This window comes from Chionomys nivalis, chromosome 1 (genome assembly GCF_950005125.1).
Source record: "Chionomys nivalis chromosome 1, mChiNiv1.1, whole genome shotgun sequence".
NCBI lineage: Eukaryota > Metazoa > Chordata > Mammalia > Rodentia > Cricetidae > Chionomys > Chionomys nivalis.
In genome coordinates, this window is record NC_080086.1 from 68,576,770 (window position 1) to 68,602,275 (window position 25,506).

General features: G+C 44.0%; 1 protein-coding gene across 1 annotated transcript in view; it reads right to left on the reverse strand.

Annotated features, from left to right (window-relative positions):
- Window positions 1–20,089, reverse strand: part of Tacr1 (tachykinin receptor 1) — a 180,921-nt gene extending 160,832 nt beyond the window's left edge. The window contains exon 1 of the mRNA XM_057775390.1: window positions 19,237–20,089. Within this exon, the coding sequence (XP_057631373.1) occupies window positions 19,237–19,625 (389 nt within the window). The 5' untranslated portion in view covers window positions 19,626–20,089. The remainder of the gene's footprint in view (window positions 1–19,236) is intronic.
- Window positions 20,090–25,506: the final 5,417 nt, after the last annotated feature.

Below are 25,506 nucleotides of genomic sequence, written 5' to 3' on the forward strand. Positions count from 1 at the left end.
AGACAACATTAAAAAAAGGAATGTGTGTGCCAGTTGTACTTCACTGCAAAGATGTCCAAGCATAAATAAAAAATTAATGAGCGGAGTTAGCAGTGTGCTCAAAAACAAAGCCTAAGACCAAACTGCTCTTGTTATAGGGAGGCTAAAACAGTTGAAAAATAAGAAATCAGGTAACAGAAAAAAAGGCAGGGGGGATAGATGCTGATAAAACAAATATAAATGAAATATCAAGATCTGTACACAGAAACACAGAAAACACGTAGTTGCAATAATAAGACAAATGTTTTAAAAGGAGGGCGAGCTGGAGAGACAGCTCAGAGGTTAAGAGCACAGACTGCTCTTCTAGAGAACCTGAATTCCGATTCCAGCACCCACATGGGGCAGTTCACAACCACCTGTAACTACAACTCCAGGCTCTGATGCCCTCTTCTGGCCTCTATGAGCAACTGCACTCACATACATACACATACACACACATAAATAAAAATAACAAAAATAAATCCTTAAGCATCAAGATCTCATGAAATCTCTTAGTAAACTGAGAATGAAATGATGTAATTTAAAAGTATCTACCAGAAACCAAGAGAGACAGGGATTTTAAGAGAGACATTGTAGTAATAGATAAGAAAAAGATGCTAACACAGGCCAGTTTCAATTAATATTTCTCTGAAAAATCTAGTAAATAAAGATGCAAAGGATGTAGCACATAAAAGCAAAATAAAAGATTGGTGACTGTAAATGATATTGTGATCTCAGGGAGACCTGGGAAAATCAGTGGTGCTCTAGCTAATGCGCAGGACTTCTAGACCTGTTAGGTGTTGTAGGACCAGTAGCTTTCTAATGGGCCAGCAATAATCCATCAGAGGAAGTGGGAACATTGTTGCCTTGCATTAAACAACCAAAACTATTAAATTTATATTTGAAATCGTCATAATTTATAAACATGATATAAATAGTCTATTATTTTTAAAGATTCATTTTTTTCTTCTAAGTGTATAAGTGTTTGTCTACATGAATTTATGTGCACCACATATGTGCAGTACCCATGGAAGGCCAGAAGAGGGCAATGAGTGTCTGGGAACTGGAATTACAGGTTCCATGAGCTGACACATGGATTCTGGGAACCAAATTCCCACCAACTGCAAGAGCAACCAGAGCTTTTAACCTTTGCTTCATCTCTCCAGACACTAAGTATATTTAAAATTATAAGGAAACCTAAGACTCTGTATGAAGAAACCTACACAGATGAGGCACCACATTTGCCCTTGAAAAGCCCCTGCTGTGCTAACAGTCTCCTCCTGAGGAAATGAGCCACTGAGTCAGTTCACTGAGTCAAATGTGTTTCGTGGAAATTCCACTTGGACTTTTGAGCAGGAATATTTTATTTTTTATTATTAAAATTAAAAAAATAGTAAGCATGCAAAGAGATGGGCTTCACTGCACTATGACATTCTCATGCATGCATATCGTTAGCAGACTCCTCCATCTTTCCCTTTTGCTCTTCCCCCAGTAAGTTTCTCCTATCTTATGTTTGCCTTTTTTTTTTTTGTTTTTTTCTGAGACAGGGTTTCTCTGTAGCTTTGGACCCTGTCCTGAAAGCCACTTTGTAGACCAGGCTGGCCTTGAACTCACAGAGATACATCTGCCTCTGCCTCTAGGAGTGCTGGGATTAAAGGCGTGTGCCACCATTGCCCAGCCTTGTCTGCTTTCTTGACACATATATTCCATTACCCTCCCTGCCATTTCCCCCTCTAGACCTTTTCTTCCCCCTCACAATCTCATCAGGGGTATTTAAATAATAAACCCAGAGTCTTTAGAAGGATGAATGCATGGCTCATGTGACTTTAGGATAGGTAAGCAGGCTATATGTTCTTTTCCACATATGGAAATTGATAGAGAAAATTAAATTGAAAGAAGAATACTGATTATTAGGACCCGGGCAGAGTGCAGAGGGGAGGTGGAAAAAGTGTGGATGAATATGAGCAATGCATCGTGTGTCCACACATGAAATCATCACAAGGAATTCCATTAATATGCACAACAATATGCATTAATAAAATAGTTTGCATAATTAAAAATATAGATCACCCAAAGATGAACAAAATTTAGGACAGGACAAAGGTACTATCTCACTCAAATCTGTATGGAAATAATCATTCGATAATTCTGTAGCATTTTAGAAAAGAGGTGATTTGAACTAAATTGCTGGTGGGGAGAAAATTACCTTTGGAACCATAAAATAAAATTATTTATGCACATTTATTTATTTTTTGATCAAGGAAGGTTTTTCTGAGCCTGACACAAAAGAAACAATTTTTTAAAGGTCAATGTTGAATTTCATAACTACTCTATTTAGAGTGACCATTAAAGAGGAAGTTTTAAAAGAAAATAGTTTTTAAATAAAGTTTAAAAATAGTTTAAAAGACTATTTGCTTGCTATGAAAGTTAGAGGGTAGATCCTTAATCTAGAATGTGTTCCTTAAAAGGAAGATTTTAAAATCAGCTATATAACTGAGGATAATAAAAATGATGAATTTATAAAAAGATACTTATTAATCAGAAATGTATTTTCCATGTGCAGATGATTGAATGTGTGTCCACGCACCACATGTGTGTGGTTCCCATGGAGGCCACATGAGGGTATTAGACCCCTGGAAATGGAATCCACTCTCCAGTGGGGCCTGGGAACTGAACCTGGGTCCTCTGCAAGAGAACCCAGTGCTCTTAACAGTTGAACCATCTTTCCAGCCCCTAAACAACATTTTTAATGTTTGCTATTGGGAAAAAAGATGTAGCCGATGCTATAAAAATAGGTAAAGTAACACTCCTGTGTGCTGTACACAAACAATCCTCTTAATGCTGCTGCTCAGTTGTTTAGGTATTCCTAGTGTTGTTTATTTGCCGTAGTGTTTAACATTCTGAACAGACTTTGAAGAGTTTATCCCAGTAGCCATGTACACACGCAAGCTCAGTGAGAACATTGACAAATTACATATTGTGGCAAAGAACTAAGGATGTCATTAAATTTAAGGATAAAAAATTGCTTAAATGGTGATATTTTCCAAACATCCAACATAATTTTGTGGAAAAAGTATTTATTGTGTGAAATATGTCTTAGGTTATTTTGTGTTGTGGTTCATCTTTCTTGCCAACTTGATTGCATTTGGAGTCACCTAGGAGACACACCTCTGGGAATGTGTGTGACAGTGTTTCCGGAGAGGCCTAACTGAAGCAGGATGACCCATATTCAATGAGGGTGGCAGTGCCCCACACTGAGGTACCAACCAGACTGAACAAAAATGGAAAATGGAGAAAATGAGTTGAGTACCAGAATTCATCTCTCTGTGTTCTGACTACAGACAAAATGTGACCACTGCTTCCTGCTCTTGTTATCTGCCTGCCCTTCCTGGTCATGATGAACTGTGCCTTCAAACTCTGGGACCAAAAAACCCTCCCTCCCTCCCTCTCTCCTACCTTCCCTCCCACCCTCCCTCCCTCCCTCCCTCCCTCTCTCCTTTCCACTCTCCCTCCCCTTCTAGGTGTTCCTGCCAGGTATTTTGTCACATCGGTGAGAATAGTGAGTAATAAATTCTGTGAAATTAAAAAATTAAAACTATATACTGAATGACTGCTATAGTTTGGATCTTGAATGTCCCCTGTATGTTAAAGGTTTGGTCACCAGTCTGTGGTCTTACTGGGAGGTGGTGGAAGCTTTAAGAGTTGGGAGCTGAGTTGGAGAGTGAGGTCACTGGGAGTGTGCATAGAAGGGCATGTTAGGACTGCACTCACCCCCACTTCCTTGAAGACCACAGACTTTTTCCACATTATGTTAATTCTGGGAGGTTCTGTGTCACCACAGGCTCAAGGCAAGGGGGGCATGTGACCATGGACTGACTGATGCCTCCGATGCCATGAGCCAAAACTAACGTTTTCTCTTATTAAGTTGGTTATCTCAAACATTTTGTTATGGTAATGGAAAACTGACTAAGAGGAGGTCTCTAAATATGAAAATGACCATATGCATAGAAAAATTGCTTTGGGGTGAAATCATTGCTAAGGATCAGTGGTGGCAGCATTTGAACTGTTAGACAAGATTTGATTGCTTTTGCTTCTCTGCATGCTATAGCTTTTGGTAAGTAGCCAATTCTTTTGAGTAAATCTGTAATATTTTATGGCTTAAAACAGGTACATCGAGAGAGACCAGGAAGAAATTTGAAGTTTTGCAGATGTTGTTAAAGACTAAGGTATTTTTTTCTTATAAAAAGTAGTTTATGTTCATACCTCAATAATGAACAGCCTCCCAGAATCTTTTCGGCATTCTTATGGGCTCATTTGCTTAATGAGAACTCTAGTAATTTGATTTTTTATATTGCTGTGTAAATGTTTTGTACATAACAGCCTTTGTTTTTTCACCTGCTCTATCTCTGTTTCTCACTCATTGACATTTATTGAATATGTTTGTTTTCACGATGCAAAGGAAGGGCTAGGAGGGAGAACAAGGAGTGTTCTATTTATGGAGGGGGCAAAAGAAGAAGAAGAAAGACACAGGCAAAGGGGGAGAAAGAGGAGAGAGAAGGGGAAAAGACAGACCCTGGCAGAAAGCCCAGCTCTTGGAAAACTGGCCTCACCCCAGGGCTTGTGAGCAGCATGCTCCACTGACTAAGGTGCAGGAGGGCTGAAGAGTTAACTCTGGCTCTCCCAGCAGGACAGTGCCTCTCATCTCAATCCCAATTCACTGGATCCTGGGGGCTGTGTGGAGCTGTAGTCCAAAGTGTCTGTCTGTCTGTCCCACCCCCACCTCTCTCTGCCTACTTTGCCTATTTCTCTATCTATCTCTTTAAGGTTTGTTTATGTGAATGTGTATTTTCTTGCACAAATGTATGTGCACCACATGTGTGATGTGTCCAGTGAGGCCAGATGAGGGCACTGGATGAACTTCCATGTGCTGGGAACAGAACCCAAGTCCTCTGCAGGAGCAGTCAGTGCTCTTAACTACTGAGGCATGTCTCCAGTCCTAAAGTCTCTTCTTAATGATGATAACATTCTTCCAAGTTAGAAGCATGGCCACTTTGATGATAACATTCTTCCAGGTTAGAAGCATGGCCACTTCTTATTTATTTATTTATTTATTTATTTATTTATTTAGGTTTTTCGAGACAGGGTTTCTCTGTGGCTTTGGAGCCTGTCCTGGAACTAGCTCTGTAGACCAGGCTGGTCTCGAACTCACAGAGATACACCTGCCTCTGCCTCCCATGTGCTGGGATTAAAGGCGTGCGCCACCACCGCCCGGCACTCTTATTTATTTTTTAATTGATTTTATTGAGCTATATATTTTTCTCTGCTCCCCTCCCTTCCTATCCCATCCCTTTTACTCCTCTCCCATGGTCCCCATGCTCCCAATTTACTCAGATCTTATCCTTTTCTATTTCTCATGTAGATTAGATCCATGTAAGTCTCTCTTAGGGTCCTCATTGTTGTCTAGGTTCTCTGGGATTGTGAATGGTAGGCTGATTTTCTTTGTTTTATGTCTAAAAGCCATTTGTGAGTGAGTGCATATGATAACTGTCTTTCTGAGTCTGGGTTACCTCACTCAATATGATGTTTTCTAGATCCATCCATTTGCCTGCAAATTTCAAGATGTCATTATTTTTTCCGCTGTGTAGTACTCCATTGTGTAAATGTACCACAATTTCCTTATCCATTCTTCAGTTAAGGGGCATTTAGGTTGTTTCCAGGTTTTGGCTATGACAAACAATGCTGCTATGAACATAGTTGAGCACATGTCCTGTAGCATGATTGAGCATCCTTTGGGTATATACCCAAAAGTGGTATTGCTGCGTCTTGAGGAAAGTTGTTTCGTAATTTTCTGAGAAATAGGCACGGCCACTTCTTAATGATGATAACATTCTTCCAGGTTAGAAGCATGATCAAAGTCATTATTGACTTACAAATATGGAAGAAGATGAAGAGACGGCAAGTTCAATCTCACTTGGGATCTAAACTCAGAGTTTCTTGGCACTCGGAGGAGACAACTCTGACAGAAATAGGAAGCCTTCTCCTTGGTGCTGTATGTAGCACGGTTTCATTACAAAGCAGCTCCAGAGACTTCTGTGTTATACAGAGTCTGTTCCTGTCTATACTGCATATTGCTCTAGTCGCTAGGACTAACTATCTGGATTCTCTATCTCCAATGATTATCAGGGTGTGTTGTTTGGGATTCTCTAGAGATCAGAAACCACAGGATGAATACAGTATAAATAGAATTTATCAAGTCATCTTATATTGGAATAGTAACAACAGCTGTCTCACACCTGAGAGGCTGAGAGCCAGTGGTTGCTCAGTCTTTGAAGTGGGTGCCTCAACAGCCAGAATAGTAGCCCCATGTTGGCTGTCTCACAATGGGGAGTCTGGTAACCCAGAAGTTGCTCAGTCCTTGAGATTGAGTACTTCAGCAATCCCAACCAGGCACCAAAGACCTGAAAGTTTCCTGGGAAACTCTTGGTCCTTAGTCAGTGATTGAAACCTGGAAAGGCAGGTTCTGATGTCAACAGTAGTAACAGCAACAGGGTAAGCTGACTCAGTGGCCAGAGGAGGCCAAGCAATCAAACACTGAATAACGTTGCTTCTGCCATGTTTCATCTGGGCTGCCTCTGGAAGTGCCCCCCACATTTGGAGGTGAGTTTCTCACGACTATTAAGATGATCAGGTACAATTCTGTAGGTGAGGCTTCCTACTCATGTGACTAATTTGTGGCAAGTTGTCATTAAAACCAGCCATCACACCAGGTCACTAAAAAAAAACAAAAATATTCTGATTTTGCTGATACTCCAGTTGAATCTTGACCTTCTGACTTTCAGATCCTCACCAGTCCACGCAGCAAGAGAAAAGCATTCTGGGAACAAATGTAAAGGGTGGCTCCAGAGAGGATTAGGCCATGGGGTTTGTAGTCATCTCATGGTACCTCTTTAAAGAGCTCAGGTCCACTACTGTACTAACTAGCTGCATTTCACACCGCTTGAAGAGTTGGTAATGGTCAAGGACACATTCCTGCCTTGAAGTAGAGATGAGACCTTCCGAGTAGAAAAAGAGTCCCCATGAGCCCCACCTTGGTGTTCATATTGTGGTATCTTTTTGGATACCCCATTTCAGTTACTACACTAACTAATTAGTCATGCTCAGGACTGCTTCTGTTTGCAATTCTAGCTCCATCTGGATCCCTGTGGGGATTTTTTTTAATTAAATTATTTAAAGTGGAAGGCCCACCCTAAATCTGGGTCTTTTGAGGTAGAAAGAGCCACCTTAAATTTGGGCCACACCTTCTGCTGGCAGCCTATCTAAAGGTCACGGAAGAAGGAAGTTTTAGCTCTTTGCCTGCTTACCCTTGCTCTTGCTGGCAAGTTCATTCCATCACTGGCATTAGAACCCACTTCTTCAGGACTCTGGTGTACACTGAAGATCAGCTGAGACATCCAGCCTTGTGGACTGAACAACCACTGGATTCTTTGACTTTACATTAGTAGATAGCCGTTGTTAGTCTAGCTGGAGAGCAGCCTGTTGGCATATATAAAGGGGTCATATATAGACACATGTATATAAAGAGAATATATATTCTTTTTATACACATATATGTATATATGTAAGTATGCATGCCTGCATGTATGCATGTATGCATGCTAATGCTATCAGCTCTGACCACGACACACCTTGCAGTATCTCTGAACTCTGTTGACAAAAAACTCATCACCAGATGCAGCCTCTCAACTTGGAACTCCACATTGGGGAACCAGAAGCATGCCATTAGTGACAACAGAGAAGGATTTGGTCCCTATAAGATAAAATAAGAGAAGAAGGAAGAGAAAGAAGAGGAAGGCATGTAAACCTGGGGTGAGTAGGCTGAGGTTTTACATGACCCCATCCATTTTTGTAAGTTAGATGATAAAATGTAAAAAATTGGCAAAGAGTAAAATTTGAAGGTATCCAAGGGAATAGAGGACATGGTTTCTAGGAACTTCTAAATAATTCCAGTGGGAAAGTGTAGGCGAGCCTTATGGGTACTGAGTAAGCAGACCTCTGTTGGGAGAGGGGCTTAGATCTGGGATGCATCTCGGCAAGACCTCCATGTGGAATCCTCAGATTCAGACCTCTGACTCAGTCCCCGATTTTAGGACTCCAGATGGCACCTACAGAGGATGACTTGGGAAGCTGGAAGGCATTAAATAGAAAAGAGAAGGGCTGTGGATGTGGTTCAGTCAGTAAAGGGCTTGCTGGACAAATGCAATGACCTAAGTTAAGATGCCCACATACAGAACTGGACATGGCGGCATAACTGAAATCTCAGTCCAGGGCTTTGGCTCTCTGGAACTCATTGGCAAGCCAATCTTACTGAATTGCTGAGATCCAGGTTCAAGGTGAGACACTGTCTTAAAAAGATAAGATAGGCAACAGCCGAGGAAGACATATCTAGTGTCTACGGGTGCACATGTGCACACAAAAGCACACACACATACACACAAATGAAAGAGACAGCAAAGAAATAGCAGTGTTGTGTAAGTAACGTGTGCTTAAGAAAGTGAGTTTTGTGGTGGTCGGAAGTTGCTCTGTGCATGATTTTCTTTGAATTTGTAGCAAAGAGAACCTAACATCGGAGCATTTTACTTAGGAGATTTGTAATTTAATTGCCATGTTCAGGAGAATTAACAAATGTATTTTGTATTTGATATTTAGATGCAAGCTTGCTGAATTTGTAAGTTGAATTCCTAAGCTTTAAGAGAATGCTATCTTAGGGGAGTTTTAAGGTATTTGGTTTGAAAGACCTACACTAAGTCCTGAGAGGAATTTTGTCCCAAATACTTATAAATCCTGCTGTTAGGAGTCTGATGGTTTTAAGAAAAAAACAGATGTATTAAATTTGTGATTATAGTTTGGAATGTTTAGGAAGAACTTAATTAGTCAAGCTTATAAGTGGTGCTTAGATTTTAAAGATTGCATTTTGATTTGCTAAATTCAAAAGAGCTGTCACTATCTGAGGATCTGTAAAAATTCCTTGATGAGCTTGGAAAAGGTGTTGAGATGCTTGGGGCGGGGTCCTGCCTAGCATTTAAGAGCTCATTGAGATTTAGTCAAAGGTCAAGAGAAATGGATGCTTAATGTTAACACACAAACTGCCCTGGGGGAGGATGTGCTCAGGCCAAAGAACACTGCAGTGCTGAGTTAGATGTCAACTCCTCCTTGCAGAGGCAAGCATCCATACAAGGAACAAAATGCACTGTCCTTGAGAAGGTGGTGCTGGGGAACATCAGGGATCGGTAGGAGGTACCTGCAGCCTCCAGACTTTGTGTATCCTTTGATAGCTGTGACTGTGGGCCCCAACACAGAACTGTAAACTTACTTCAAACCTTAGGATTTTTTTTTTTTTTGAAAAAGCTCTATTTGGCGGTTCTTAAACATGAATCCTTGCAGATGACAATGTCATTTTACAGTGTCAGAAGGTTGAACACGCTAGCTTAATGCATGGTAGGGAGGAAAGCTTTTAGTCCCTCTGCAGCACGAGCTGTAATTATGTAAATGATGGACTTCTAGTGTGTACCTCCCCATGGGTGGCAGTGGCGCTGAAGCGCATTTAGCCAGAGATGGGCGGCTCAATCAGGCTGACCTCAAACTGTAATCTCATCGAGGAAAGACGCTTCACCTTGGTGTTATTATACCTGGTGTGCACTGAAGCCAAGGGGAGGCTGAGACAGAAATGGGGGTGTCTAATGGACACAGGATAAGTCAGGGTTTATTAGAGATCAGGATCCCCATTACCAGTAATGCGTTCTTACCAGATGTCAGTCAATGATCCGAAACATTTTTCATACCTTTCGCTCTCTATTTGCAACAATACCCTATGAGGTTAGATTTTTAAAAGATTCTTTTAATCATTTTTTATTTCTCTTGTGTACATTCTCTGTATGAGTTTGTGTGTGAGTACCATAGGCATGGAGGTCAGAAGAGCATGTCAGATTCCCTGGAGTTGGAATTACAGATGGTTGTGAGTCGCTGGTAGCTGGGAACTGAGCTCTGGTCCTCTGGAAGAGCAGCAAGTGCTCTTAACTGCTGAGCCATCATCTCTCCAGCCTGGGCTTAGTTTTATTGAATGTGTTTTGTCCGACAATAAAGTTCAGCTACATTGAGTGTCTTGATGATGTTTGCATAGCTAGAACATGGTAGAACCCGTGCTGGAACCTGTTGTCTGAGCCTTTCACCCTGATTTCAGCTGCCTCTTCTAAAAGTGTGGGTTCTGGGAATCAAACCCGGTCCTGATGCTTTCAAGACTATAACCTTACCAACTAAGCTAACTCCCCATCACCGATATCATTTTTAAAGCAGTTCATGTGTTACAGTGAACTCATACTGAGGCTGAGATCTTGATGTCACAGTTAAAGTCCTCTCCGTTCCCTGGGGTCCCTCCTCAGAGACTCTCCTGCTATCTCTCCCACTGAAGTACAATTGCAGCCTTTCCTATTGGGCATGAGAGGGTCATGCACTCTGTCTCCCAACCCAGAGTGTATATAGGCCATTGTATGCTGGAATTTTCCTGTGTCTGAGTACTATGCATTTAGGTCACACTATAAAACCGCATCACCAGCCCTGGACTAGGCACTTAGCTGATGTGGGCAGGTCTTAGAGGGCTGGATGGAAGGTAGTTTCTGTAGGTATTGACTCAAAAGGACGAGAAAAGTAGAACTGGAGGAAAGACCATGGGTTTGATAATAGGCTAGCGATGATAATTTTCCATGTAATCCCAGCTGGGGGTGTGGTGGTAATGATCAACACATCTTCCAACTACAGATCTACTCCTGGGGTAACAGTGTGTATTAGGGCCATCATGGGATAACGAAGACCCCATAGGGATTGCCAAGTAGTATGAGGAAGAGATAGGTGTGAATTAGAACTTGTAGGTATTTTAGAATGGAGAGCTTTAATGAAGAGTGTTCTCTGCTGCCAGACAGCTCTATATAGCAGACACTTAGCGATGTTCTTCTTTTGCTTCAACATCAAACATTTTACACATGGTTTAGGATGTGCGACTCATTCGCAGAAATCAGTTTTCAGATCTTCCAATGTATACCAGGGAGGCACACTCAGTTTGTCTCTAGTGAACACAGTATAATGAATTCCTACTTTGTGCCAGGTACTGTGCATGTGCTGGAAACAGAAACGACACAGAGCATCCTTGTTTTCATGGAGCTTGAAGTCTAGTGGGCAGGGAGGAGTGTTAGAAACTAGCACCTCATAGACAGTTACATTGCTATTGGATAAGAATAGGTAATGGCATCTCATTTAGAACAACAGGACAGAGTCAGCTTCTAAATAGAAGTGTTCTGAGCTAAGGATTTGAGTCCTACAGCACATGGTGTTACAGGGTCATGCTGACAGGATGGATGCTTCATTCTGATCATCTTCTTCTAAGCATCCCATCAACAAATGAGAATAACAAAAATGGAAAGATGAAAACCTCATGGGCAGTGAGTGAACTAAGGATCAGGAAGCCCTGGAGGGATATACTGGAAAGGCTGACTTAGAGAAGAGACAGTAGACCAGTTGAAGCTACCCCAACCCAGATGGGCAGACTGCAGTTATACACCGGGAAAGGTTTTATAATGATGTGACAACCAAGTGGAGCCAATTAACAAACAGTGACAAACAGAAGAAAAGACTTAAAATGTGTTTGAAGCTCTGGCGCTGCCCTGTCTGAGAGACTGTGAGGTTGAATTTGTTTGGAGGTAGAAAGTTGTGAAGGGCCATCTGAAGCGTTGAATGCACTCGGTATTTGGAGAAAGAAGCCTAACAAGTCCCTACTTTCAGTGGAAGCTTTCCTTAGCCATCATTCAACAGCTACCATGAGAAGACATGTGTGGGCACACAGGAGCAATGTCCATGGTCTTCAGGTTCTGAGAAGATGGAGAGTTGATGGACCATGGTAAAAGGTGTTGCATCTAATTGCCTTAGTGACGTAGGCAAGGAATCCTACTGGCAGCATGAAGGTTGGATGAGACAATGAATTGGAAAGCTTACAGAAACAAGACATCATTATTAATTTTGTTAACATGAAATCTGCCTAATTTCCAAGTAACAGATATTAATAAATCGTTATGAGCATTTCCAATCTAGCATCCTTGAACTTAATTAAAATACAAGGCTACATGTTCTTTTCTCCGCAGCCCACTCATCTACTCCCTTTCCCTCCTCCTTCCCCCTTCTTCTCTTGGAACTAGAAAACTTTTCCCACATTCCCAATGGAAGTCTTTGTTTTTAACCCCTCCCTCCCCAATCTCCAGTGCGGCATTGGTTGCATCAGATTCTCTATTTGCATCTCTGTGGATCCCTGAAGACTGAGTGAACGTGGGCAAAGACACCAAGGTCATAGCGCCTCAACATCTGGAGGCCAAAGCTGAGTTTAGTGCTCCAGTGTCTGGCACAGTGGGTAGATAACTGAGAAGTCGCTCGTTCATTCCTCATGCTGCCGCCCCGTCCACTGTCGTCTGTAGATGTTGTCTCTCTGCAGGTCACCCGTGCTCTCTAACTTCAAAGTCCAATGTTCTCTATGTTCCTCACTCTAATGAACAGAATCCAACTCAGGTCGCTTTTGCTAACCTTTGTCCTGACATCTCTTCTACCTCTCTATCTGTTTGTTCTCCTTCTTGTTCCTCGTAGGACATTCCTGTGACTCTCAAGCCTTTCTCAGGAGACACATATCCAAGCAGAAGAGGTGATTTCTACTTCTACGCAGCCAAATGTTTACCATCTCCATGTGCAGAACCCCCTCCATCTGTGATGTGATCCCTATGATGGAGGAAGGTCATTGGTTAAATAATAAAGAAACTGCCTAGGCCCATTTATAGGCCAGCCCTTAGGTGGGTGGAGTAAACAGACAGGATGCTGGGAGAAAGAAGCCGAGTCGGGAGTCGCCATGATTCTCCCACTCCCGACAGACGCAGGTTAAGATCCTCCCTGGTAAGCCAGCTCGTGGGGCTACACAGAATATTAGAAATGGGTTAGATCAATATGTAAGAGCTAGCCAATGAGAGGCTGGAGCTAATGGGCTAGGCAGTATTCAAAAGAATACAGTTTCCGTGTAATTATTTCGGGGCATAAGCCATGCGGGCGGCCAGGTGCCAGGAACGTAGCCCCGCCGCTCCTATTACAACATCCCTAACTTGTTTTCTAGCCCATGTCTCAACTTGCTTCTCAGGCACTTCCAACTAATCAATGTGTCTTCACTTCAAATCCAAAGTGGACTGGACTCATTTGCCTGTTGCTGACCTTTCCAGTCACCAACACCACATTTATATTTGAATATAACTCTATTCATTCATTTAATCTGTCATCCTCCAACAAATACGTTTGAGCTCGATGCCTTTGTCATGCAGTCCTACCTAGTATCCCACCTTTATAAATATGTACATATATGCACTAATAACCCCTTTCCGAGACGGTGTCACCACTGTACGCAGTCTTCCCTGATTATCGTCTCTGCTGACCGCACACTCTTCCCTCCTCCCTCTTGTAAAATTCACCCCTGTAACCTTTGTGAGCCACATTGCCCAGTGTTTTATATCATACTTGCCTCTGAGAGATTTACTCGCCAATGCACAGCACAAATTCTTCAAGAGAAGATAAAAATGCCTGACTTAGGATGGACCACCTTGACCTGGTTTCGACAGTCTTTCCACTTAACGTCTAAGTCCAAAGGATTTTCTCTCTTGTGATCCTCCTCAGCACTTTCCAAACCAATAGTAACAGTAGCAACATCTGTCTTACACTCCTACTGTATGCTTTTGCATTGAGAAAAGTACTCTCTCTTCCCCAGTGTGACATACATTTCTGCCAGCTAAGAAACAGTCAGCAGCACAAAGTACCACCACAACACTAGAGATTCCCGAAAGTTGGGAGAACAGGTGACAGAGATGTGTAATGGGGACTGCTCCCGGAAGGAGGTAAGCATCAAACTTTTTTTTTTTTTTTTTTTTTTTTTTTTTTTTTTTTTTTTTTTTTTTTTTTTTTTTTTAGCAGGGTTTCTCTGTGTAGCCTTGGCCATCCTGGAACTTGTTCTGTAGAACAGGCTGGCCTCTGCCTCCTGAGTGCTGGGATTAAAGCTATATGTCACCACTGCCCAGCAGCACTGAACCTTTTACGAGAAAGTCCTGAGGCCTCAGTGCCTTAATGTACCAAACTCAGAGTCCACTAACAACCACGGGACATCACAGGCTCCTGATTTGCAAAGATTGGGCCATGGTGGTGGGAACCTAGGTCCACACGGTCTCCTAGGTCTCATGGGTGTCTTGGTCCATCTGAGTGCAAAAGATCCTGGGGTCTGAGACCTACCTCTGGGTAGAGAGACAAAGGACTGACCAGACTGCTTTGACACGAACAATAGCATCTGGGTCTAGCCAGTAAAATAAGTTTCAAGGGTAGAGGCCTGGAAGCTTGCTGTGGCCTGGACACAGCAAGAGGGATGCTGTCACTGTGCATGGCTTTGTTTTAGGTTCTTCTTCTAGTTATCCAGAGAGCTCATTCACCTTTTTTCTTTAGTCTCCAGCTTTTGCCCCTGGGACAACTCTATTTCTTATCTTCTGTTGTCTAGAGGTAATCCCATTCGGCCCTTTAGTTTTACTCAAAACACAACAGTCTAGAACAGTCTGAACAGAAACCAGTGCTTACCTCTGATCTCACTGAAATCACTCCAGACTCTTCCTGGGAGAGAAACCACTGCTCCTCCCAGTCTCCTGCTGCTGTGAGCCTGGTTTGCTTCCCTCTAGCCTTAGGTACTGGGGTCCAGCTGCCGGCTCACTCCTTGGAGTCCACTGAGAAAATGCTCATCATCCCCAGCCCCTGTAAGCGGAGCCCCACCTCTCAGCAGCCCCCACTTTGGAAAACCAGGAAGCATCACACAGGCACACCTGTACCTTTTGTAGCTAACAAGATGTTTACATTTTAAGTGCGACACAGGAAAAATTCCTTGAAGTTTAGCTGGAGAAGAGCTGAACTCACTTAGCTTTGCTGGCCTCAGAAACCTAACCTTTATAAAATGGGTGCTCGGTGCTGGAGAGAGGGTTCAGCAGTTAAGAGCACTCCTTGCTCTTCTTGAGAGGACCTGGGTTTAGTTCTCAGCACCCACTCGGTAGCTCACAACTATGTGTCATTTCAGTTTCAGGGGATCCTCTTCCCTCTTTTGAGCCCCTCGGCACCAGGTACTCACGTGACACACAAACATACACACAGACAAAACATTCATGTGCATAAAACAAAACCAGATAAATCTTTCTAAAAATGCTACTTCTTCTAGAGGAGAGGCCTCCCCCACCTCCATTTACAGAACAAATGACTGCAGGAAATCTTGAATTAATGCTGCAGTCTGCAACTGAAGTTTTATTTCTCTTCATATATTTTGGTCCTAAAAAGAAATTTGGCAAATTTTAGAAAGATAGCTTAACCAAATCACTTCAAGGAGTTTCTTCTCAGAAAAGAGAGACGTTTTCCGAGATTTATGTCCAGGGACCTGCAAGGTGTTTCGTCTGGTGGAGGCTCTTGCTTATCAAGTCTGAGTTTTATCTCTGGGGCCCATGTGATAGAAGGAGAGAACCAGACCTCTGCAGGTTGTCCTCTGACCTCCACATACATGCCAGGGCATACAAACACCCCCTACAATAAGTAAGGACAAACCATTTATGTGTAAAATATTACATTTCAAAGCTACTTATCATAATGAAGACGATTGCAGTCACATATGAAATGCATCTTCTAAGTACTGCTTTTCTATGGTCCTAGGGATTGAACCCGGATTCTATGTGTGCTGGGTAAGTGTTTTACCACTAAGCGACATGCTAGGCATCTCAGTTTTAAAAATATCTTATGATGTGGAATATAACCATGCTATAATATCAGACAACAACAGTATGAAAAGCCTTGGAAAAGAAAATCAAGGAAACCAAAAAGTCACCTATTGATGGGTTTTGTTATGATCTAAAATTTACTCCTTAACATGTAAATGGAGGTGCACATCACAGACACAGGCATGGCGGGGTTTTTAGCTGACTAATTCTCAGTAGCGAGATCTTAAGGTTCTATTTATATTTTCTTCACACTCTTACCTATTTTTCCAAATATTCTTCTAGGGGTGTTTTAATTATCAATTTGTGTGTCCGTTCAACCAACAGGTAGCAAAGCCACCATACCGTCTCTTTTGTGCTATTGAGATTCAAATGAAGCATCTAGAACAATGTACTCTCTGTTCTGTCCAGAGTTTATCATCCTTTAAAATAAAAAGGAGCAACTTTTTATCTCATGGTTCATTCGATCCTGTAATTGTGCTTCTGGGAACCTTTTCTGGTTTAGAAAATATAAAGCAAAATTATGGTATGGAAATGTTCATGAGAGCATTAGTATGATGACAAAATACGTAAGATTGCTTACCTACATGACAGTGGGAAATGGAAATAACACAGTCAGTACTATGAAGACATTAAGTGTATTTCTGAAGATATTAAATTTTTATTGTTTGACAGCTTCATGCATTTATAAAGTGAATTTTAGTCACGTTTACCCCCATTGTCCTCTCTCATCTCCCTTCCTCTCTGAGGAACCTTCTTTTCACTTCTGCCTCTACTCTGTCTTCTTTTCGTATGTGACCTACTGAGTTCAATTAGAATCTCCTGCCCTGAGAGGATAAGTTGTTAGTTTCCCATCGCTATCAATGGGAAACGCAGAACATGGCCTCCATGAACGTGGCCTCCACGAACGTGGCCTCCGTGTGGTAGTTAATGCTCATAAATGAGAGTTTCAAATGTTAACAGGTGGTCTTTGGGATGGTGAGGTAAAAGTTTGAATTTTTTTCTGTTTATACTCTTTCTATTTTCAAAATCTTCTGCAATAAATAAGGTTTAATTTTATGGTCAGAAAAAAACATGCTGTCATTTTCAAAGATTTGGTTCAGAGGTTGTCTGTTAATAATTCAAAGGACACTAAAATATTTAGCATCTTTTGTAAGCATTTCTCATAACTGCATATCCATGTTGGTGGAAGGAGTGAGCACTCCCTAAGAGACAGCTAGTACCCCTTTCTTTCCACAGTGTTCTTGGGGGAGAATGAAGAATGAACCGACATGCATGCAAAAAGGCGCCTTCATCAGCGGCCTGAGGGAATGAACTCCCAGAATGCTGCTGAAGCTGAGCATGAACAGGAATGTGTCCTTGCGGGACATGAGTGGACCACAAACCTGGGCCCTAACTCTCATTTGAAGTGTAACCTGGAGCATGTCCCTGTTAGCATCCCTGAGCCATATGTGCACAGAGCACACACCTGGCCTTTCTTGTGCTCTGGCATCTGAGATCCTCTGAGCCACTGGGCAGGTGTCCCACTGTGCTAAGGTCCTGACATGATTGTAAAGACAGACACCAGTGGGCCTGGAACCCGGCTCTCCGCAACAATCCGTTGTGAAGACCCTAACTCCAATTCCCTGCTTTAATCTCTTAAATCCCCTAGAAAAGGCAGGTTGTGGAACGCATTCCTGTGCAAATCAGAGGGAGAGCCCAGCTGCCAAGCACTTGGGCTCACACCAACTGGCAGGTGTCTCTGAAGCTCAGGCAAGTCCCCATTGCAGTGAAGACACACACACAATCAACTCAGTTCTAATTCACAGAACGATGAGAAATCATGCGTGCATGGACCAGGAATGCCATGTTTCACTGTACTAATATATCTAGCTACACACCATGCTGGGGCTTATTTTTCAGTTTAAGGAAGCTTCTGTGAGTTAAATGGATATGCCAGCACAGAAATGTGTACAGGCACACCTCACTCCAGCAGAATCAGTATCTGAAAGCTGGCACCCACCGTCCAAGGGACAAGCTTGTAAAATAGTTCCTTTTGCTAGCTCTTTGAACAACTGGTTTACATCCCACATTAAAAACACAAACTGACTCACACAACATGTTTTCTCTAGGACACACCATGACGAGTCCTACACAACAGCTGGGTGCCATTGCCAAGACGAGAGCAACGAGTTTCTTGGTTTCTAAAAGTATTCACTCACCACAGACACCAAGCTACAAATCACACACCCGTGGTCTTCATATGAAAGAGGGCTGTAATTTGGGATATTCTTCCTTAAGGTTTTTAACCTAATACTTTCCTCGGGTGTCTCACATTCATTTATCTCAACAGTAATGGCAAACCAATCCACCTTCGGGTCCCTGTGGCAGTTGCTAAACACACGTTTACATCTCAGTAAACACAGGGTAGCCTTCTTCATATAAACCATGCATGAAAGACCTGGGACACCCAGGAAAAGTCAATACCAATACATCTGTGCTGTGGTCTCCAATTTTCCCTCATGACACCTGGTGAGCCATTCATTCCAGAGCGCCAGGCTCCGTGTTGTAAGAGCCCAACCTCTGCGATTTCAACAGGCTTCTGAAACCTTAATCTGAGGGCTGGAGGAGACCAGTTTTCAATTATTTCTAACAAGTACATTTCTCTGTAAATGCACAGGCTGAAAAACATTGACCTTTCACAGAAAAAGAAATTGAGAATCCCCCTGGGCAAGCTTGGATCCCTGCCTGGGGAAGCCCTGGAAAGGAACCTGCTTCTCCATCCTGAGTAGGAGGCTCCTAGCAGCACCAGGGGTCTAAATAAGAACCTGAAGGGTTTCAAGATTGTGGTCAAATGGTTTTCACTCTCCTTTAACACTGGAGAGTCGAAGTGGGAATGGAAAGTTCCCGAATTTTCAGGAAAAGGTGAGAAAAAAAAAAAAAGCAAGGAGTTTGCTGAGATATACTTAAAATACAAAGCCACAATAGGGTGTAACACGCAGTGACGGATCTAGAGGAGTTCAGGGAGCCCTTGATATTCCATGCCCAGGCACTAAAGTAAAAAGGAGAGAGGACAGGCAGAATGTATGGGAAAGAGTTAAGACAGGAGTTACAGAGACTGGCGTGGTGGTGGGGGGGGCGGTGCAGAAAGGGATGTTAAGTAAAGGAAACAGAATTATTGAATTGGAAGGAAGAGAGGCTAGAGAGGAGTGGGAGAAAAGGGTGAGAAATAACGATGGGCTCTTAAGATCAGAGGGACCCAGCAGGCAGGCAGAGCCCCAGGGCATGGACGCACAGTCTGGCTCTCAGGCCACAGGTCTTCCAGTCCCAGACCTCCTTAGCCGAGTCGCAGTACTCTGGAGCTTTCTCAGTATTACAGACTCACCTGTCGAAGGCCACAGCAGTCATGGAGTAGATACTGGCGAAGACCGCAGCAATGGGAAAGAAGTTGTGGAACTTGCAGTAGAAGAGACCGTAGTACCACTCATTGTGGACCGCGTAGGTGAAGTTCACCACTGTATTGAAAGCAGCCATGGAGGCCTCGGCAAAGGCCAGGTTCACCAGGAAATAATTGGTCACTGTCCTCATTCTCTTGTGGGCCAAGATGATCCACATCACCACCACGTTGCCCACCACGGAGGTCACCACGATGACCGTGTAGGCAACTGCCCAAAGGACAATTTGCCAGGCAGGCTGCACGAACTGGTTGGACTCAGAAGTGTTGGTGGAGATGTTGGGGAAGAGGTCTGAGTCCACGGGAAGGACGTTATCCATTTTGGGGCAAAGCAGCAAAGTCCTGGCTTCTTTACAGGCACACACACACACACACACACACCTCTTTGCTGCAGAATCTTATTGTGGCTTCAGATCCTGCCACACAGAAGGTGGGAAGTTTCCTGGGCAGAACTCAGTCCTTGTTGGCAGGACGCTTGCTCACCGGAGCAACGCTTCTCCTGTGTATGATCTTTGTGTGGTCCAGGTTCTCTCCAAATTCCTCCACTTTCACGCTAGGCTCTTGTTTGCCGTACAGTGCTTGTATTCCTCACAGTTCTAGACCGCAAGACAGCCCCGCCTCTCTGCACCTGCTGCTGCTAGCAACTCCCACTAACATGTGCGCGGCGGGAAAGGCAAAGCTGGGTGTTGCGTGAGGGCTTGAGGGGGGAGAAGGGCCGCTCTCAGCTCTACTCGCAAAAGTTCTGATCCTCTGGCCGCATTCTGGAGTCCGCATCCAGCTGGTGAGCTCCCCTTTGCTTTGCTTCCCTGAAGCCTTCTCCTCTGCTGCCGCCCGCAGCTTTTCGGTCTTGGCGCGGGTCCTTCTGGGCTCAGGAGTTAGCAGAACCCTGGCAGGCTGCGCACTAGGCTTTTATAACCCGCTGCAGAGACGTCACTGGGAAGGGGTTGTACCTGGGCTGCGTACTCACTGGTCCCGGAGCGCAGCGCAGCAGCTGCGCCAGCTGTTGGCAGCTGTGTCACTCCACCACCGCAACCACCACGCCTTCTGCTGCTCGTGACCTGCCGTGGGCGTTCTGCAGGCTAGACGAACTCCGCGAGAGGGCGACAAGGTGGCCTGGGAGAAGACCCAGATAGGGTCTTCAGCTGGAATCACGGTTGTACCAAGGATGCTAGCTGAAAAGATAGGTTTTTGGAAACAGCTGAAGTGGAGGACAGCTAACTCTGTCTCCGGTGTCCCAAAGTTAACAGGCCTGGTGCCCCGCGACAACCTCTACAAAGACACTAGACTGTCTCGGTGGGAGTTGGGGTAGTGTGGGGTTGGAGAGCCGCCCTGCTGCGCCCCAGGTGCTACCACGGAGTGACAGGTGACCACACCCTGCTTCAGAAGTCCAGAAGATAACTTTCCTTATGTTAAGGAAACCACCAGATACCTTGCTCTGTTCCCTAGTGGACTAATTTCTTTTCCCACTTCCCAGTCCCGAAAGGAGTGTTGGGCTCCAAGCATTTGGGATACCTTCCCCAGTCACTTTTGGTGACTTGGTCCTTCCCTAGGAGCAGCTAGTCTGTGCTTTCCAACGGAGCCCTGCGACTACCCTTTCAACTGCAGACACTGGGGACTATGCGCAGCTCTCCGTGAAGCTTGGTGAGTGCAAGAGCCAAGAGCCGGGCAGAAGCCCAGTGGCCAGTCGCCCGGACTGACAATTCTGGGCTCTTGGCCAGCACCCTTTGCGGAATAGCACTCCCTTGCCAACCTCGCAGCCTCTTTCTCTGCGTCTGTCTGGCTTCTGAGGCTAGGTGGAAGCGGATAGGCATGAGAAGAGTCTTCATCAGGTCCCCCTTCCCAGTTTTGCACCCGGCCTGAATGGCAAGTTTCTGCCTGCCTTTTCTCCTTATTCTGCCTGGTATCCAAGGTGGTTTCAAAGGGCCAAGCTGGTGGCTGGACAGGGAGCAGATGGGGAAGCATCCAGGACAACATCAGCCCTTTTGAAGAAGCCTAGATGGGTCGAGATCAGGAGTGTGTTCTTGGCAGCTCGCCCTTGGCAAGGCTCCAGGGGAACCTAGCTTTCCCTCAGCGGGTCCCCCTCCAGCACTGCGGTTCTAGGATCTTAGAGATGCCTGCGGGGGTGGGGAGCACCGGTCGGTTGCTATGGGTTGCATCCCTCCTGGCACCGGGAGAGACGCCTTTACGCACTAGTCTAGCAAACCCGCGCACTGTGTCGCACATGAGGTGCTTTGAAGCTATATAATTTATTGCACTGGCTTCAGCCAGGCTAATACTGCTTCCTCTGGTGCGGGGAGGAAGGGGTCTACTGAACTCTGGTTTTGTTGGAGGGTGAGATTTCAGCACTTAACAGGAGTCGAGCTTCCGGTTTGCAGGTGCCTCCCAGGCATCCCTAAAATCCCAAAGCCCCACTGAGCAAACTCTTGGGATACCTTTCAGAGAACAGCTCTGCACTGCTCCCGGATTGAGAGGAGTGGCAAAAGAGAGTCTTGTCTTCTCCACCTCAGATCTCTGACTGCTGAGCGGGGGATGGGGGTGGAGGGGGATACAGGAGAAGGATGAAGGGAAAAGAGCAAAGAGGGGTGGAGAAAGCAAGTCCTTACAGTCCAGTGAAGAAAAGAGGCAATGGTTATGCAAAATAGGCATTGTTTTGGGCCCCAGAGAAGAGAGTGGCAGTCACAACCAAGGAGGGAAATTCAGGGATGAAGCCTGAGGATGAACTAGGACTAGTGGAGGCTGGGATGCTACAGAGAAGAACGTTCCAGAGACTTTGCAAAATGCCCATGACACTTCGATTAAAGTCCACAGAGAACACTTTTATTTAAAATCGAAAATCACACCTATAGTCGTTCCCTGAGCTTCAAGGCTTGCTTTCATGAGGCTGGCTTGTGTGGTACTGACTATTTAAACCAGAGGTACTTACCACTTGCTGAAGTCAACATCTTTCCCAGGAAAAACCAAGCATACTCACGTTTGGTCACAATTAGAGGAACAGCAACGCCAAAATAGCCTCATCCCAAAATGGCAGGTGTCACTCACACTGTGAACACGGAGGGATGTTCTCTGGGGTTTCCTTCTGAGTAACAGATTTTCCACCAGGGATAACTGCACACCTTTACTGACTGCACACCCTGACATACTGCACACCCTAATTGCACACCTTGACTGACTACACACCCTGACTGACTGCACACCCTGACGGACTGCACACCCTGACGGACTGCACACCCTGAGCATGCAATTTTCCTCTGAGAGCTGATTTTTCCCCCCACTTTATTTTCTTATTCCTCGTGTTCCCATTGCACTGTTCTTCCTTGGCACACAAGACAGTCGCCCATCCCAAGGTAAATCCTGTTGACACAGTAGTCTAAGTCCTTGCTTATTTGCGCAGGCTTTCTGTAGACAGCCAGAAACACAAACATATAACACCCATGCTGGTGAATGCGAACAGGGGATTTCCTTTGTGCTCCACATTCTAGTTTCCTCATCTGAAACCTTGTCCAAACACCTGAAGCCAGCAGGTATGGATTAACCCATTCTTTCCCATGGTTGAGTATTATTTTTGTGCCATAGATGCAGTCTAACTTACACGCTCATTTTTCTATTCATGAAAATTCCCTTTGAGGGGCTGGAGAGATGGCTCAGTGGTTAAGAGCACTGCCTGCTCTTCCAGAGGTCCTGAGTTTGATTCCCAGCAACCACATGGTGGCTGACAACCATCTGTAATGAGATCTGGCGCCCTCCTCTGGCGTGCAGGCATACATGCAGGCAGAATGTTGCATACATAATAAATAAACAAATAAATAAATGAAAGAAAGAAAATTCCCTTTGAGTTTCTGCCACTGAGGACTATGCTACAGGACTGGACAGTAACTCAGTGGTTCAGAGTATTCTGTGCCCTTGCTGAGCTCAGATCATAGCATGCACCTCAGGGGACTCACAGCAGCCTGCAACTCCAGCTTCAGGGATCCAGCTGACAGAGGCATGGGCATACACACACAAAGACAGATAATGAAAAATAAGCCTTACAAAAGGCAAGGTTACAATAGATGTTCTTCACTTATGTTTCCAAAGCCAGACACTGTGATGGTTTCCTTCATGTTTCTTCCCTCTTTCCTGTCCTTCTTGCTTAAATGCAGATCAAGAGATTGAACCCAGGGCCTTGCACAGGTTAGGCAAGCACTCCAGCATTGAACTACATTCTTAGGCAGTGTTGATTCTTCTTTATGTGATCAATTTTGAATGTAATTGTTGGGCCATGTATAGCACTGGTGATATTCACACAATTAACACAAAATACTCATACTCATATAATATGATGTTTATGCACATATGTAGAACTGATGTACAACTCTCTATATATTTATATTTTGGGTTTTTTATTAATTTTGTTTTTACATGTCAATCAAAGTTTCCCCTTTCTCCTCTCCTCCCAGTCCCACCCCCAGCTTCCCCTTCCTCCTGTCCACTCCTCCTTCTCTGTTTCTCTTCAGATATGGTGGGCCTCCCATGGATATTAGCCAGTCATAGTATAACAATTTGCAGTGAGACTATGCTCCTCCTCATCTGGTAAGGCTGGATGAGGCAATCCAGTAGGAGAAATGGGTCCCCAAAGCAGGCAGCAGTGTCAGAGACAACCCCTGCTCTCACTGTCAGGAGAATCACAGGAAGACAAAGTTACACAACTGTAGTATGCAGAGGGTCTTGGTCAGTCCCGTGCAACTTCCCTGGTTGTTAGTTCAATCTCTGTGAGCCCCTGTGAGCCCAGGTTAGTTTGTTCTGTGGGTTTTCTTGTGGTGCCCCTCCCCTCCACTGGTTCCTACAATCCTTCCTCCCCATCTTCTGCATGATTCCATGAGCTCCACCTAATGTGTACCTGCAGGTCTCTGCATCTGTTTCCAGCAGTTTCTGGGTGAAGCCTCTCTGATGACAGTTTTTAATTATATTTATGTGTCTGTAGGTATGTGCATATGAGTGCAATGCCTATAGAGGCCAGAAGATGGCGTCATATCCTCCAAAGCAGGAGTCACAGCTGTTTGTGAGCCCCCGGTGGTGCCCTGCTAAAGACTGAACTCAGGTCTTCTTCAAGTATAGTCTCTGCTCTTAACCACAGAGCCACCTCTCCAGGCCACGTATTAGGTTTGAAAGGCTGTTTTAGTTTTTTAAAAGTTTCTTTTAGTGGTCACAGCACTACTAAGAAAACATTTTCCTAATTACTAGAGATTTTAGCTATTTGGATGTTCCCTTCTATAAGTGTCTACTCCTGTCCCCTATTTTTGTCTCATTGGTTTGCTTTGTACCCATTTCTTTAGTTCACCATTCTTGTGTTTGTGTATAAATTCAGGCCTGGTGCCCAGAAGAGGGAGTTGTATTCCCTGGAATTAGAGTTACAGATGGTTGTAACTGGGAGCTGCCAAGTGGGTGCTGGAAATTGAACCTGGGTCCTCTGGAAGAGCAGTCACTGTTCCTTAGTGGCTAGCCAACTCTCTAGTCCCTTGTCCACTTTTTCCTTAAATATTCTTTGTGTTTTATTATTATTATTATTATAATTTTTTTGGTTTTTCAAGACAGGGTTTCTCTGTGGTTTTGGAGCCTGTCCTGGAACTAGCTCTTGTAGACCAGGCTGGTCTCGAACTCACAGAGATCCGCCTTGCCTCTGCCTCCTGAGTGCTGGGATTAAAGGCATGCACCACCACCGCCCGGCTTCTTTGTGCTTTAGATACAAATACTTTACATATCAGAAATACTTGAAACATTTGGAATAATATTTTTTTCTCCTAAATTTATATGTGCCACAAAACCTCAATGATTTTATGTGGTCATATTTGCTTTAACAATGTATGGTCTTTCCAGTTCTTGGATTTTATTTCATATTATTAAAAGTGAATGAGATCAGTAAGATAAATCTTCTTTAAAATAAAGTTAATGGCATGGAAGTAGAAGCAAAACTGTCTAAGGGGTAAATGGGACTAATGGGTGGGTGGAGCTGAAAGGGGAGAGTGTCAGGGTATAGGGGATGATGCTCAAAACACAGTAAGTACATGCATGGAAATGTCCTTATGTATCAGTACCTTATATAATACAAAAATTCAGAAAATTGTAAAAATAAAGAAAAAGCATATTTAAGTGAAACATAACTTTTAAAAATATGAAATATAAAGTAGATCTTGAAGAGATGACTCAGTGGTTAAGAGCATTGGC